The 15,632-nt window shown below is 42.9% G+C and overlaps 1 protein-coding gene across 5 annotated transcripts in view; it reads right to left on the bottom strand.

The window, feature by feature from the left end:
* Nucleotides 1–15,632, bottom strand: part of LOC142823370 (uncharacterized) — a 287,164-nt gene that overhangs the window by 243,465 nt on the left and 28,067 nt on the right. For 4 of the 5 annotated variants that reach the window (XM_075914343.1, XM_075914345.1, XM_075914344.1 and 1 more), the window contains exons 3-6: nucleotides 12,004–12,111; nucleotides 9,610–9,717; nucleotides 7,230–7,337; nucleotides 4,272–4,379 (exon numbers count right to left, since the gene is read on the bottom strand). In XM_075914343.1, coding sequence (XP_075770458.1) covers nucleotides 4,272–4,379; nucleotides 7,230–7,337; nucleotides 9,610–9,717; nucleotides 12,004–12,111 — 432 coding nt within the window. The remainder of the gene's footprint in view (nucleotides 1–4,271; nucleotides 4,380–7,229; nucleotides 7,338–9,609; nucleotides 9,718–12,003; nucleotides 12,112–15,632) is intronic. The other variant, XM_075914347.1, reaches the window with a different exon arrangement.

Raw genomic sequence — 15,632 nt, 5'->3', positions numbered from 1 at the left:
ATGTTGGCTGGGTATAGAATAGCCAGGTTGATAAGGGGGCTATTTTGGATGACAGAGAGGCTTGGAGGATGTCTGTGAGCTCACACTGCACATCAGAGACTTCCTCTGTAGTAATTTTGAGCTCTGTTGCAACTATCTTGAAGAGCTCATTAAAGTGTGCAAAGTCATCTGCAGCCGAAGGTGGAGGAGGCATCATGGACTCATCAGGTGAAGACGAGGAGTTTACCAGAGTTGATGCATCAGAAGGTGATTCCTCTGTAGTGTGAAGTTCTTGAGGATCTGTGTTAAATGGCTTTTGAATAGATGAGGTTGTGTGCAGTGTATAAAAACTAGGCTGTTTGTAAGTACTAGACTGCACAATTTGGTGTCTCCTATAGGAACCTAAGGGTTCTAGTAAGGCCATTGTACAAGGTAAGGCACTGGTGGAGGCATCCAATGGTGTCCATACTATGGGGGAACCTGGTGTAGACCATAACATGGCTCATAGAATTGTATTGGAGGGCTAGAGTGTGAGGAGAAGGAAAATTGTGATGGTATCGGAGATAGTGCCTAAGAAATAGTCGGTCTAGGCAATGCATCCATGCCAAAAAGCAGTGACTAAGGGGCAAATGTCACTGCGAGATCTGCTGATATTGTTGGAGGTACTGAGTAGAAAATCAGTACTGATCATCTAGTCAGTGTCAAAGGTGCTGAGGAATGGGTAGGTGCCAAAGAATGGGCAGGTGCCATCGTGCTGTGACCAAGAATGATGCCCTTCGATTCCATTGGCCACATCAGCAGGCTGATGGTAGTAGTGCCATGGTTTTAAATGCCGTTGCTGTTGTTGGCACCTCTTCTGTGGCCGGAGTAGTTGTCAGTACTGTGACGGACCCCACCTCATGCTTTATGAAATGGACTCATGGACATACATAACTCATATGATAAACTAGGCAAATATAACTTAGATAGGGCCACGATAAGGTGGGTGCATAATTGGCTGGATAACCATAGTCAGAGAGTTGTTGTTAACGGTTCTAAATCCTGCTGGAAAGGGATAACAAGTGGAGTTCCTCAAGGGTCTGTTTTGGGACCCGTACTGTTCAATATCTTCATCAATGATGTAGATATTGGGATAGAGAGTACGCTTATTAAGTTTGCAGATGATACCAAACTGGGTGGGGTTGCGACTTCTTTGGAGGATAGGGACATAATTCAAAATGACCTTAGCAAGTTAGAGAAATGGTCAGAGGTAAACAGGATGAGGTTTAATAAAGAGAAATGCAAAGTGCTCCACTTAGGAAGGAACAATCAGTTCCATACATACAAGATGGGAAGCGACTGTCTAGGAAGGAGCATGGCGGAAAGGGATCTAGGGGTCATAGTGGACCACAAGTTGAATATGAGTCAACAGTGTGATGCTGTTGCCAAAAAAGCAAATATGATTCTAGGTTGTATCAACAGGTGTGTTGTAAGCAAAACTCGTGAAGTCATTCTGCCGCTCTACTCTGCACTAGTTAGACCTCAGCTGGAGTACTGTGTCCAGTTCTGGGCGCCACATTTCAAGAAAGATGTGGAGAAATTGGAAAGGGTACAGAGAAGAGCGACAAGAATGATTAAAGGTCTAGAGAACATGACCTATGAAGCCAGGCTTCATGAACTGGGCTTGTTTAGTTTGGAAAAAAGAAGATTAAGGGGGGACATGATAGCGGTTTTCAAATATCTAAAAGGGTGTCACAAGGAGGAAGGAGAAAATTTGTTCCTCTTGGTTTCTGAGGACAGGACAAGGAGTAATGGGCTTAAAGTGCAGCATGGGAGGTTTAGATTGGACATTAGGAAAAAATTCCTAACTGTCAGGGTGGTCAAATATTGGAATAAATTGCCAAGGGAGGTGGTGGAATCTCCCTCTCTGGAGATATTTAAGAACAGGTTAGATAGACATCTGTCAGGGATGGTGTAGGTGGAGCTTGTTCCTGCCTTGAGGGCGGGGGGCTGGACTCGATGACCTCTTGAGGTCCCTTCCAGTCCTATGATTCTATGATATAGCCCAAAGGTGGTTTGAGCGAATTATTTCATCAATTTATTCCATCAATCTTCATCTCATGATCTGCTGGTTCTGTTTATCTTACTCTGTTGTATGTATCATTTGTGTGTGTAAAATTAGACACAGGGAGTGGGGAATACTTTGTGAATTTCAAATGTATGAATGGGAGACATGGAGGGTGTTACCTGAAACTTCTAGATGAGCCACTGTTAAACAATCTTTTGTCCTTAAGTCTGAGCAGTGGTTGGTAGGAAGTGGCCTCAACTCCTTAACAAAAGGAATAGGAAAACAGGCCTGTGTCTTTTGGCTGGGCTGCACCTGAAGGAAGGGGTCAGGGACCCTAAGGTGTGGAAGAGAGCCCTGGTTTGGAAGGGCAGCTGGAAAAGAGGCTTTAGAGCGAGTTTGATTAAGTTTGCACTGAGGTTTCAGTGTAGAATTAGCCAAGCAGTTTTGTTTCTTTTCATTTGTAACCTGCTTTGTTCTGCCTGTTTTCACATATTACTACTTAAATTCTACTGCTTCAACTTAATAAAACCATTTTTATTTTCTATCAAATCCAGTGTAAAGAATTGTTACCGGGAGAGAGGGGGGCAACCAGTGTGTACATTCCCCCTTTCATTGTTAAAGGAGGTTTATCTAATTCTTTGGGGTCTGATCCCATCTGCGGAGTGATATCCCAGGAGGCTGGGCCCTAAACTGCACTCTCTTTTGACCTGAAGAGGTTCAGGGTCTATACTGCTTCTCGGTGGGAGAAGGGACCTCAGCTTGGGGCGTTTGCTGGGGGAGACCAGGGAGCTGGCCCAGCAGGACTGGGAGGGGGGGAGCCCCAGAGAGCAGGAAGGCCATATCAGCACCCCGGGAGGCACCCCCAAGGGGTCATCTGTGACCTCATCCCGTCACAAGTACCATATTGGTTACAGCTTTAGGGCATTATTTGGACCCTTTGTGGTCAGAAGCAGCAACGGCTGATGGTGTCATAATGCCTGAGGTGCTGGGAGCATCATAGGTAAGGACACATGACCTGTGTGCTAATGGCTTGAAGGGGGGCCATTTCCTGGTGGAGGGCTCAGATCAGGCACTCAGGATCTTCTCCTCATTGGCACCCTCTTCCCCTGAGAGGAATCTGAGGGTGATCATTGCTCCCTAGGTTGTAATCACAGGTACGAGGCAGGATGCATACTCTTCTCCATTAAAATCAGTTTTAAGTGGAGGTCTCTGTATCTGAGAGTCCTGGCCTTAAGTTTGGAGCAGTGAGGGCAGTCCTAAGGTGAATGATGTTCTCCTAGACATCTGATGCAATATAAATGTCCATCAGAGATCTGCATTAGCTCTTTAAAGGAGGCACAGCATTTAAAGCCCAGAAAGCGAGGCATGATGAGAAAGAAAAGGTTTTTTTTAAAGTACTTACTAACAACTAACTAAAAAACTAAAAACAACAGTAACAAGAACTAACTAAGAACCAATGCAAACTATATTAGTAATGTCAGACAAAGCAGAGAACAGTGTCAGGCCAAGGGCAGCTGAGAAGGAGGACTTGGGCCATGCATGCAAGTACCTACTGGTATGTTGTGGGCCAGTTGGTGCTATGCATTCGTGGATAGTGCAGGGATTGCTTCAAAATCTCCAATTCAGGCAAAGGGAAGGCATCAAGTCCAAGTATGGAGCATTCATTGTGACCTTTCAAACAACTAAAATTCTTTTATAGGTACATCTGGAGAGCTGGCCAAAGTGTATAAATATTTAATACTCAATATCTATCTTTTTCTTTGAAGTTAAAAGGGAAGTTACAGAAGTGTACATTATCTGTAGGGGTTGAAAATGTGCTGCCTATATGAATTTAACAGGTGAGCTCTATTCTCTAGAGACTGGAATACTTCATGTAAGCTAGATCGATGCTATGCCAAAAATGATGTTTAAGGATCTGTCAAAAAAGGGTTTATTTTGGACAGATCTCCATCTAGACTGCCGGGGTGTTTTTTTTTTTTTTCAAAAAAGCTCCGTTTCGAAGAAAAGCGGAAGCCATGTTTATGCTAATGAGGCACAGGATATTTAAATCCCTGCTTCATTAGCAATTTCGACGTGCCTAATCTACATCTCTCTGTTGACAGAGAGGTGTAGTCTAGACGCAGCCTTTCAGTGAGATAGTGCACCAGGTGGTCATTCCTTTTCTTACTTTCTTTCTTTTTTCCAAATTTCACGTTGAAAAGTGAAGGGTCACTAGGGAAATACTGGTCAGTTTTGAAATTCTTACCATTTGCTTTCCAAAGATGATATAGAAGGAAGACAGTGGTGCCAGTGCTGGTGACAAGAATTGTACTTGTGTATGGGTGCGAGTCTACCCACATAAGGAACCTAGAAACTAAAAATATTGGAATATTTCAGTGATATTTAATATTCCTTTAGAAAATTACTGTAATTTAAAACTAAGTTGTCTAGGTATTTCTTCATATTTAAAAGTCAGATTGCTTACATTATCTGAAGTTGTTGTTGAAGTTGTTTGCTAGCCAGTACCAGAACTGCTAAGTGAAATACTAGTGGATCCATCTCTGGTGATAAGTTTAGACATGGCCTAAGTCATGCCCATTATTCACACCTACTCCATGCATACCTGCACCGCTAAAAAGTCCTTCCACCCTCAGCAGTGTAACAAAGGGACAAAGTGACAATTTGGCATGAGTTCCTTTGCCAAAATACAGTTTCTAGAAGTCTCATCAGTAGCAAAGAAATGAGAGTGGGTAATTGAGCACATACTGATAACACATCTCAAAGAACTCTAGTCAGTGACCAGGTAAGCACTGTAAGTGCCTTCCCTTCGTTTTTACATCCTTTTCTGTGTGCATTACCATTGTGTACCATTACTGCAAAGGATATCACAAGTCTAATTAAAAATAACATTTATAACAGTCCTGCCAAACTGAGAACTTGCATAATGGAGAAACGTATCATGGGGGTATGAACTTTTCTAGAGTTAGGGGTCAAACAAATATTAACTACTAGGAGATTTACCTGGTGTTGCCTGGGTCCTTCAGAGACGGTATCATGATTATGAGGGTTAGCTAGCAGCCTGGGGATTAAGGGGTTAACTACACCTAGCTAGGTGGAGTGGCCAATAGGCATGTAGGTAGGACTTTCAAATTGGGACAAAGGAATTTGGGGTTTTTTTCCCTCCTTTGTCTCTCTGGGCGAGTCCTCTGCAGCTACAGAGAAGGACAAACATGTCTCTCTATCTCCAAGAAACAATTCTTCACTTTCTGTAAGTAGCGTAAAGTTTAGGTAGTTTCGTTAGTCTTTGTTGTTTTAAGGGTTGGGAATGGGACCTGATATCTGGCACTGCTTAAGAGATGTTTGGCTTTTCTTTTTAACTAAGTTCTAGCCCATGGTGGAATTCCTCCATGAGTATATTTTGTTACCTTCCTATCTAATCATTAAGCTTGCAATAGGAATATTGTTGTAATAATAAAAGTTTTCTCTTTTCTTTTAATTAACCTGGCATTGGGGTGAGATTTCCCAAATGATCTTACCCCTAATCTTGTTCTTAATATTTGGGTGGTGGCAGTGGAAATTTTATTCCCAAAATCTAGGTTTTTAAGATTTGGGGGAAGTTTTATACCAAAGCCTGGTAGATAAGGCTTTGGGGTACACTTGCTGGCCCCCACTTCTGCATTTATCGTGCCAGAGTGGGGAAGGAGCCATGACAGAATGTCCTTGGTGTTGTGAGTGGAATGGGTTGCAGGGAGCTGGAGGTGGAAAGTTATAAGAGTGAAGCTTGGGAGGTAAGAAGGGGCTCAGGGCAGAGGTTTCCCACTTAGCGAGCCAGGGGCCTGTCCTCTCTCTCCACTCACATCTCTATAGCCAATCAGCATCCTATTTTCTCTTCCTTTCAGATCCCCAGCCTACAAGAGGCCTGTTTTCTCTCCCTACCAAAGGACCAGCGGGAGGCTTTGGAATAGGGAGCCTACTTACTGGCATGCCGGTGTTATCCACACACCTTCTTCTTGTGGTTCACTGTCCCACATAGTAGCAGTCAGACATCTTATAGGAAGAACGAGACTATGTCTACACTAAATGATCTATCGGGAAAAAGTCCATAAATTGTGGTCTGCAATTTGCATACCTTTTTCTGATAGTTTTCTTGGAAGAGGCTTTTCTGAAATTTAGCCCATCTACACTGGGTCAAATTTCGAGAAAACCCCTCTTTCAGAAGAGCCCTTCTTCCTCATGGGAGGAGGAAGACGGGGCTTATGAAAGAGTAGATGTGTTCCGTGGACATGGTGGAGTTTTCCCGAAAAACTTGCCAGTCTAGACACAGCCGTGTTGTTTATTTATATTCGTCTTTTGTACATTGACCTAGTTTCCATTTTGTGTAGGGCTCCTATTTAATGTTTATATCATTCAAAATCTCCTGGTTAAGTCAGAAAGGACTTCTGCCATACTCCCTCTCTTTTCTATGCAATACAACAGTATGCTCTTGTACCCTTCATAATGTCCCTTTGAAAAACTACAACTGTCTTCACTCATTTTTCCTCTTGCACTTGCTTCCCATAGAGCCCCAGACTTCAGAGAGCTGAGGGTTTGTTTATTCTCTATTTGGGAGATGCTGTGATATATACTCCCACATCCAATTTTGTTAACTAGCATCCTTTTCATCTATTTTTATACATTTAGGCTATGTCAAGACTGGCATGATTTTCTGGAAATGCTTTTAACGGAAAAATTTTCCATTAAAAGCATTTTCGGAAAAGCGCGTCTAGATTGGCAGGACGCTTTTCCGCAAAAGCACTTTTTGTGGAAAAGCATCCGTGGCCAATCTAGAAGCGCTTTTCTGCAAAAAAGCCCCGATCACCATTTTCGCATTCGGGGCTTTTTTGCGGAAAACAAATCTCTGCTGTCTACACTGGCCCTTTTGCGCAAAAGTTTTTCAGAAAAAGACTTTTGCCCGAACGGGAGCAGCATAGTATTTCCGCAAGAACACTGACAATCTTACATGAGATCATCAGTGCTTTTGTAGAAATTCAAGCGGCCAGTGTAGACAGCTGGCAAGTTTTTCCAGAAAAGCAGCTGCTTTTCCAGAAAAAGTGGCCAGTCTAGACACAGCCTTACTGTGTTTTTGCCTTCAAGTACACCAAGCCCTGATTCATTTTTATTTCAATTTCCACATTGAATAGTGAATGGTCACCAGTAAAATACTGGTTAGCGTTGACCTTCTTACCTTGAGCTTTGCAAAAATGATACAGAAGGAGGGCACTGGTGACAGTTCCGATGACAAAGATGATGCTTGTACCTGGGTGTGATTCTACCAAGCTAAGGAGCCTAGAACCTAAAAACATTGGAATTTTTCAGTGACATTTTGTATTCCCTTAGAAAATATTGAAATTTTAAACAAAGATATCTAGGTACTTCTTCAGGTTTAAAAGTAAGAGTGTTTATATTTTCTATTGAGCAACAGAAATAGGGGTGTGCATTACAATAGTACAGGTCTAGAATATAGATCTAGAATTTTTTTCTAGGTACATCTAGAGAGTTGGCCAAAATGTACAATATGTATAAAATGGGAAGTTACAAAAGTGTACATTGTCTGAAGTTGTTAAAAATGTGCTGCCTATATGCATTCAACAAGTGAGCTCCATTCTCTAGAGGTTCACTTAAGCTATGTATATAATATGCCTAGAACAGCTTAAGATACTAACTCGATACATGTAATTACTCAGCCAGAGGTCAACAAGAATGAATGCTCTCAATGACTTCCCTTAACTCTTGTAAATTGAGGAGTAAATTGTCCAGCAGCAGTGTCCTCAGTTTTCAGTTTAAGTGGTCTTTACTAAAACTGCCCAGTCAAATGATAGTGGCTCAATCTCTTGTGTGGTACGTATAAACGTGGCCTTATTGGTGCCCATTATTCACACCTGCTCTTTACATAATCACACTCGTATAAAACCCTTCCACCCTTAGCAGAGTAAAAAAAGACATACAGTGACCATCTGGCTTAAGTTCCTTTGTCAAAATAGAGTTTGAAGTATAAGTCTCATCAGTAGCACAGAAAAGGCAGTGGGTAATTGAGCTCATACTAATAACGTATCTCAAAGAAATCCAGTGAGTGACAAGATACACATCAGATGTACCTTCCCTTCCTTTTTACAAACCCTTTCTGTGAATTTCAATGTCTGGTGACCCACAAGGAATGTACCATTATCGCAGAGGATACCGCACATCTAATTAAAAATAGAATTTATTACAGCCCTGACAAACTGAGAACCTGCATATGAAGCCTGCACAATATAGTCAGGTTTCATGAAGGTATGTGGAGCCAAACAAATATTAATTACTAGGTGTTGCAGGTTCCTTCCAGCATCTTGGCCTAGGAGATGTGAGTGGGAAGGTGAAGGAGGCTGGGACGGAAAGGTGTAAGAATGAGCTTCGGGGGTAAGCAGGACCTCGTGACAAAAGTTCCCCACCTAGTCATCCAGGGGCCTGTTCATTCTAACCACCCCATCTCCCTAACCCATCCAGGTCCTGTTTTCTCTTTCCATCTGTAAGGGTACCCTTCAGTCCACCTGGGCCTGTATTTTCTTTCCTCCCAAAGTCCTCTGCAGTCTGACATCGGCCTGTCCCCAGGCTCCCCATCCCACCAGGAGCATGTTCTATCTCCCCTCTCCTCAACCCCACCTCCCCGCCTTCCTCTAGCCTGCCAGGGGTCTGTTCTCTCTCTCCCACAGGACCTCCAGAGAATCAGGGGCCTATTTTCTCTCCTCCCACCAAAAGATCCAGGGAGAGGGTTTGTCTTTAATTGTTATAATTCTTAGTCTTGGTTCCCATAGGGCCTCCCCTACCAGTTACCTGAGACTGCTGACATCTGCCTTCTTGAACTCCATTGTTTTTATTTTGCTGTTTCCCCATCCACCATTCTGTAGAATTTTGAATGGTATAATCTCATGGTCACTTTCACACAACATGCCTTCCACTTTCAGATTCTCAGCCAGTTCATTCTGTTTGCTAAAATCATACCTAGAACAACCTCTCCCCCAGTAGGTTTCTCCACCTTGTGAAATTAACATTTGTCTCTAATACTTTCAAAGATCTTGTTGGATAATCTTTGCCCTGCTCTATTATTTTCCCAATAGGTGTCTGGATAGTTCAAGTCCCCAAATTACTACCAGGTTCTGTGCTTTTGTTAGTTGTTTAAACAAAGCTCCATCCACCTCTTTCTCCTGGTTTAGGTAGTCTGTAATAGACATCTACCAAGACATCACCTTTTTGATAAACCCCTGCACAGAATTACAGCAAGCTCTTTAATATATCACAGCCATTGTCCTTGTAAAAAGGCCTCAGTCTGTTGCCTGCACTAGATGGTCCTGGGTCCCAGATTGCAGAGAGCTGATGGCTTATTTATCTACTTCTTGGAAAAGCTGTGATATATACTTCCACCTCCAATTCCTTGTCACTTATTATTAGTACACCTTTGCTGTGTTTCTGTATTTCTATGTAACAGTGTCTCAGGCCTTCATTCCCCTCCCCCCCCCCCCCCCCCCCGAATTTCACATTGAAAAATGAATGGTCAGTAGTGAAATGCTGGTCAGCTTTGAAATTCTTACCATTTGCTTTCCAAAGATGGTACACAAGGAAGACAGTGGGACCAGTGCCAGTCACAAGGATTGTACTCGTGCCTGGGTGCGAGTCTACCAACCTAAGCAACCTAGAACCTAAAAATATTGGACATTTTCAATATTTAATTTCCCTTTGGAAAATTACTGTAATTTTAAAAAAAAGTTGGTCTAGGTACATCTTCAGACTTAAGAGTAAGATTGTTACATTATCTGACATTTTTTTAAAAAATTTGAAGTTGTTAGCTGGTGTCTTCTAGAATTCCTAAGATAAATGTGAGAGTTTCGATCTCTGGGATGGTAAATATGGACATTGCCTGAGTCATGGACATTATTCACACCTATTGCTTGCATAACCACACCGATATAAAACCATTTTACTTTCAGTAGTGTAAAAATAAACTAAAAGACCATTTGGCTTGAGTTCCTTTGCCAAAATGTAGTTTCAAGTATAAGTAGCAGAGAAATGAGAGTGGGTAATTGAGCACACACTGATAACTCATCTCAAAGAAATCCTGTTAATGACCCATAGGGTTCCTAAGCATCGTAAAAACCTCCCCTTCCTTTTTACAGCCCTTTTCTATGTGCATTCAATATCTGGTGACACAGAAGGAGTGTACCATTACTGTGGAGGGTAATACAAGTCTAATTAAAATATAACTTAATTACAGTTGTGACAAAATGAGGACCCGAATATGATGCCTGCACAATGGAGAAATGTTCCATAAAGGTATGTAGTTTACAATAGTTAGGAGCCCGACAAATATTAACAACTAGGAAATTCACCCACTGCTGCCTGGGTCCTTCAAGAGAAGGGCCTTGAAGTTGTGGAGGGTCGGGGAAGGACGCACCAAGGTTCAAGGTTTTGAGAGTGAGGCGTGGGGAGTGATAACAGGCACAGGGCAGAGGTTCCCCAGCCAGTGAGCCAGGGGCTTGTTCTCTCTCTCTATCCAGCTCTCAATAGCCCACCAGGCTACGTCTACACTGGCCCCTTTTCCGGAAGGGGCATGTAAATTTCATGAGTCGTAGTAGGGAAATGCGCGGGGGATTTAAATATCCCCCGCGGCATTTAAATAAAAATGTCCGCCGCTTTTTTCCAGCTTTTAAAAAAGCTGGAAAAGAGCGTCTACACTGGCCCCGATCCTCCGGAAAAAGTGCCCTTTTCCGGAGGATCTTATTCCTACTTCAAAGTAGGAATAAGACCCTCCGGAAAAAGTGCTCTTTTCCAGAGGGTCTTATTCCTACTTTGAAGTAGGAATAAGATCCTCCGGAAAAGGGCACTTTTTCCGGAGGATCGGGGCCAGTCTAGACGCTCTTTTCCGGCTTTTTTAAAAGCCGGAAAACAGCGGCGGACATTTTTATTTAAATGCCGCGGGGGATATTTAAATCCCCCGCAGATTTCCCTACTACGACTCATGAAATTTACATGCCCCTTCCGGAAGAGGGGCCAGTGTAGACGTAGCCCCTGTGTCCTACTATCTCTTCCCTCTAATCCCTTCACCCAGCCTGCTAGAGGCCTGTTTTCTCTTTCCCGCCAAAGCCCTCCACAGTTCACCAGATTTCTGTTTTCTCTTCCCCCCATACTTCTGAAGCCTAAAATGGGCCTGTTCTCTCTCACTCCCCTAAACCCTTCATGATATTAGGGGTCTGTTTTCTCTCCTCCACTTCTCAGGAGGGTTGGGGGCACAGTTTTAGAGTAGAGGGGCTACTTACTGGTGTGCTGACAAAACACACACGTCTTCCGGGTGTGGTTAACTTTCCTAAGTAGTAGCAGTTAGACCTCAGACAGAGAGAAAGAATATGTGTGTTCTACAGCGTTAGCTGAGAGCCGCCTGACTTTTAGTAGAAGCTACAAAGGCTCATGCACTAAGCTCATTTTGTGCCTTTGCCTTTCTAGATTTGCCCCTACATACTTGTGTTATTTGTTTATATTCATCCTTTTTACTTTGACCTAGTTTCCACTTTTTATAGGACTCCTTTTTGATTTTAAGAGAATCCAAGGTCAGCCAGTTAAGCCAGGGAACACTTTTGCAATACTTTCTGTCTTTTCCACAGAGCATAACAGTGCTCTCATGTACCCTTTGTAATGTCCCTTTGAAAAACTACAACGATCTTCACTTGTTTTTCCTTTTGAACTTGCTTCCCATAGAGCCCCAGACTGCAGAGAGCTGAGGGTTTGTTTATTCTCTATTTGGGAGATGCTGTGATATATACTCCCGCATTCAATTTTGTTCACTAGTATCCTTTTCATCTATTATTATACATTTGCTGTGTTTTTACCTTCAAGTGAGATAGTGCACAAAGCCCTGATTCTTTTTTTTTCAATTTCCACATTGAATAGTGAATTGTCACTAATAAAATCCTGGTTAGAGATGACTTTCTTACCTTGAGCTTTGCAAAAATGATACAGAAGGAAAGTAGTGGTGCCAGTTCCGATGACAAGGATTGCACTTGTACCTGGGTGTGATTCTACCAAGCTAAGGAGCCTAGAACCTAAAAATATTGGAAATATTGGAAATTTTCAGTGGCATTTTACATTCCCTTCGAAAATTATTGTAATATTAAGCAAAGATGTCTGGATACTTCTTCAGATTTAAAAGTAAGATTGTTTATATTTTCTATTGAGCAACAGAAATAGGGACAGTGCATCCAAGAATAAAGTACATTTGGACAGGAGATTAAAATGTATCAGTATTCAATACCAAATATCTTCCTTTGTCTTTCAAGGGAAAAGGAAAGTTACAGCTGTGTACATTTTCTGAAGGTGCGGAAAATGTGCTACCTATATGCACTTAACAGGTGAGCTCTATTCTCTAGAGACTGGAATGTTTCACTGAGGCCAGGACTATACTACACCCATAAGAACAGTTTAAGAAACACAACTTGACATACATAAATAACATAGCTGGAGTTGAGGTACCTTAAGCTGAGTTTGGTGCTGTTTCCACAGCAGGAGGTCTTTGGGACCAAATATTCTCATTGAATATGAGGTGCTCTCAGATTTTGACTTATCTCATCCTTCCTAGAAATGCTAAATCAAATGCCAGCAGATTGATCACTGGTGGGGTAAGTACAGATGTGGCCTTAGTAGTACCCATTATGCATACCTGCTCTTCACCTATCCTCAGCAATGTCAAAAGGGATACAGTGACCATTTGGACTTGAGTTCCTTTGCCAAAATAGAGTTTCAAATATAAGTGTCATCAGTAGAAGTGAAATGAGAGTGGGTAATTCAGCACATACTGATAACACAAAGAACTCAATTTAGTGACCAGATAAGCACCATAAATACCTTCTGTCAAGGCTGTTATCCACTCTGGCACGATGAATGCAGAAGTGACGGGCTCACAAAAGCTCCTCAAAACCTGATCTCTACAGGCTTTGGTACAAAAACTTCCCCCCAAAATCCTAATACCCAGATTTGGGGGAATCCACCGCCACCTTTAAACCCACAAACAGGGGTGGACACCTGAAATAAACCCCAGGGCACCCCAAACTATTTTCTCCAAAGAGCTTGAAAAGAAAAGAAAAAAATACAAGCTGTACTCTATGATTGCTGTCTCCTCGTCAGAGGCATGCAGATCCCACAGACAGATTTTCCAGGACACAGAAATGAACCAATACCAGTTAATTAAAAAAAGAAAGAACTTTTATTATTAAAACAATACCCCAGTTACAAGCATAGTTGGAACGACTAGATAGTAAGAGCCACCAATTAATATAGTCATGGAGGATTCCCATGGGCTCAGGACTTAGTTGCAAAAGAGAGGAAAAACCATTTCTAACAGTACAGACATCCAATCCAAATTCCCAAACCAGAAAACAATAAAACCTGATGGATTTATCTAGGCTTTACTCTATTTACACATTATGAAGAGTCTTTTTCTTGGAAAGAGACATGTCTTCTGTCTCCCTCAGTATCTAGAGAGCAAACTGGCTCAGAGACAAAGGAGGGAAAACCCCAAAATTCCTTTGTCTCAGTTTGAAATCACTACCTGCATTACTATTGGCTGAGCAGATCCCTGACTAGGGACATAGTTAACCCCTTAGTCCCCAGCCTGCTTGCCATCCCTCATGGTTATGACACCTTCCCTTCCTTTTTTACAGCCCTTTTCTACATACATTCATTGTCTGGTTTCTCATTCATCCTCTGGTACCCTTATTGCAGAGGATATATCAAATCTAGTTAAAAACAGAATTTAGTATAGCCATGCCAAAAACAGAAAACCTACATATGTTGTCTGCACAATAGAAGGATATTACACAAAGTTAAGTACTTTACTAGAGTCAGAGCCAAATACATATTAACCTAGGGGATCTGAGTGGGTAGGTGAAGGAGGCTAGGGCTAGAGAGATGTGAGAATGAGGCTTTGGGGATGAGGAGGATCTAAGGGCAGAGGTTCCCCACACAGCCAACCAGGGATCTGTTTACTTTCTAGCACACCTGGGTCCTGTATCAGAGGGGTAGCCGTGTTAGTCTGAATCTGCAAAAGTGACGAGGAGTCCTGTGGCACCTTATAGACTAACTGAAGTGTAGGAGCATAAGCTTTCGTGGGCAAAGACCCACTTCGTCAGATGCAAGTAGTGGAAATTTCCAGAGGCAGGAATAAATATGCAGGCCAGGATCAGGCTGGAGATGATGAGGTGATCCAATCAAGGAGGATGAGGCCCACTTCTAGCAGCTGATCTGGAGGTGTGAATTCCAAGGGAACAGAAGCTGCTTTTGTAGTTAGCAAGCCATTCACAGTCTTTGTTTAATCCAGAGTTGATTGTGTCAAACTTAAAGATGAACTGTAGCTCAGCAGTTTCTCTTTGAAGTCTGGTCCTGAAGTTTTTTTGCTGCAGGATGGCTACTTTTAGATCTGCAATTGTGTGTCCAGGAAGATTGAAGTGTTCCCCTACAGGTTTTTGTATGTTGCCATTCCTAATGTCAGTTTTGTGTCCATTGATTCTTTTACGTAGGGACTGTCCTGTTTGGCCGATGTATATAGCAGTGGGGCATTGTTGGCACATGATGGCATATATTACGTTGGTGGATGTGCAGGAGAATGTACCAGTGACAGTATGGCTGATCTGGTTAGGTCCTGTGATGGTGTTGCTGGTGTATATATGTGGGCAGAGTTGGCACCGAGGTTTGTTGCAAGGATTGGTTCCTGAGTTCGAGTTATTATGGTGCGGTGTGTAGTTGCTGGTGAGAATATGCTTCAGGTTGGTGGGTTGTCTGTGGGCAAGGACCGGCCTACCTCCCAAGGCCTGTGAAAGCGAGGGATCATTGTCCAGGATGGGTTGTAGATCACTAATGATGCGTTGGAGAGGTTTTAGCTGGGGACTGTAGGTGATGGCCAGTGGTGTTCTGTTGGTTTCTTTCTTGGGCTTGTCCCGTAGCAGGAGGCTTCTGGGTACACGTCTGGCTCTCTCAATCTGTCTCCTCACTTCCTCGTGTGGGTATCGCAGTTTACAGAATGCTTGTTGAAGATCTTGTAGGTGTAGGTCTCTGTCTGAGGGGTTGGAGCATATGCGGTTGTACCTCAGTGCTTGGCTGTAAACAATGGATCGTGTGGTGTGTCCGGGATGGAAACTGGAGGCATGCAGGTAAGTATAGCGGTCGGTAGGTTTTCGGTATAGGGTGGTATTGATATGACCGTCACTTATTTGTATCGTGGTGTCCAGGAAATGGACCTCCCGTGTAGATTGGTCCATGCTGAGGTTGATGGTGGGGTGGAAGCTGTTGAAATCATGGTGAAATTCTTCCAGAGTCTCCTTCCCATGGGTCCAGATGATGAAGATGTCATCGATGTAGCGTAGGTAGAGAAGGGGTGTAAGTGGACGAGAGCTGAGGAAGCGTTGTTCCAGGTCAGCCATAAAAATGTTGGCGTATTGTGGGGCCATGCGGGTGCCCATAGCAGTGCCACTGGTCTGGAGGTATATGTTGTCACCAAATCTGAAATAGTTGTGTGTGAGGATAAATTCACAGAGTTCAGCCACCAGTTGTGCTGTGGCATCATCAGGAATAC

The sequence above is a fragment of the Pelodiscus sinensis genome, chromosome 33 (assembly GCF_049634645.1).
Source record: "Pelodiscus sinensis isolate JC-2024 chromosome 33, ASM4963464v1, whole genome shotgun sequence".
In the NCBI taxonomy this organism is placed as follows: domain Eukaryota; kingdom Metazoa; phylum Chordata; order Testudines; family Trionychidae; genus Pelodiscus; species Pelodiscus sinensis.
The sequence above is the reverse complement of the archived record's forward strand: the minus strand, read 5'-3'. Positions and strand labels throughout refer to the sequence as shown.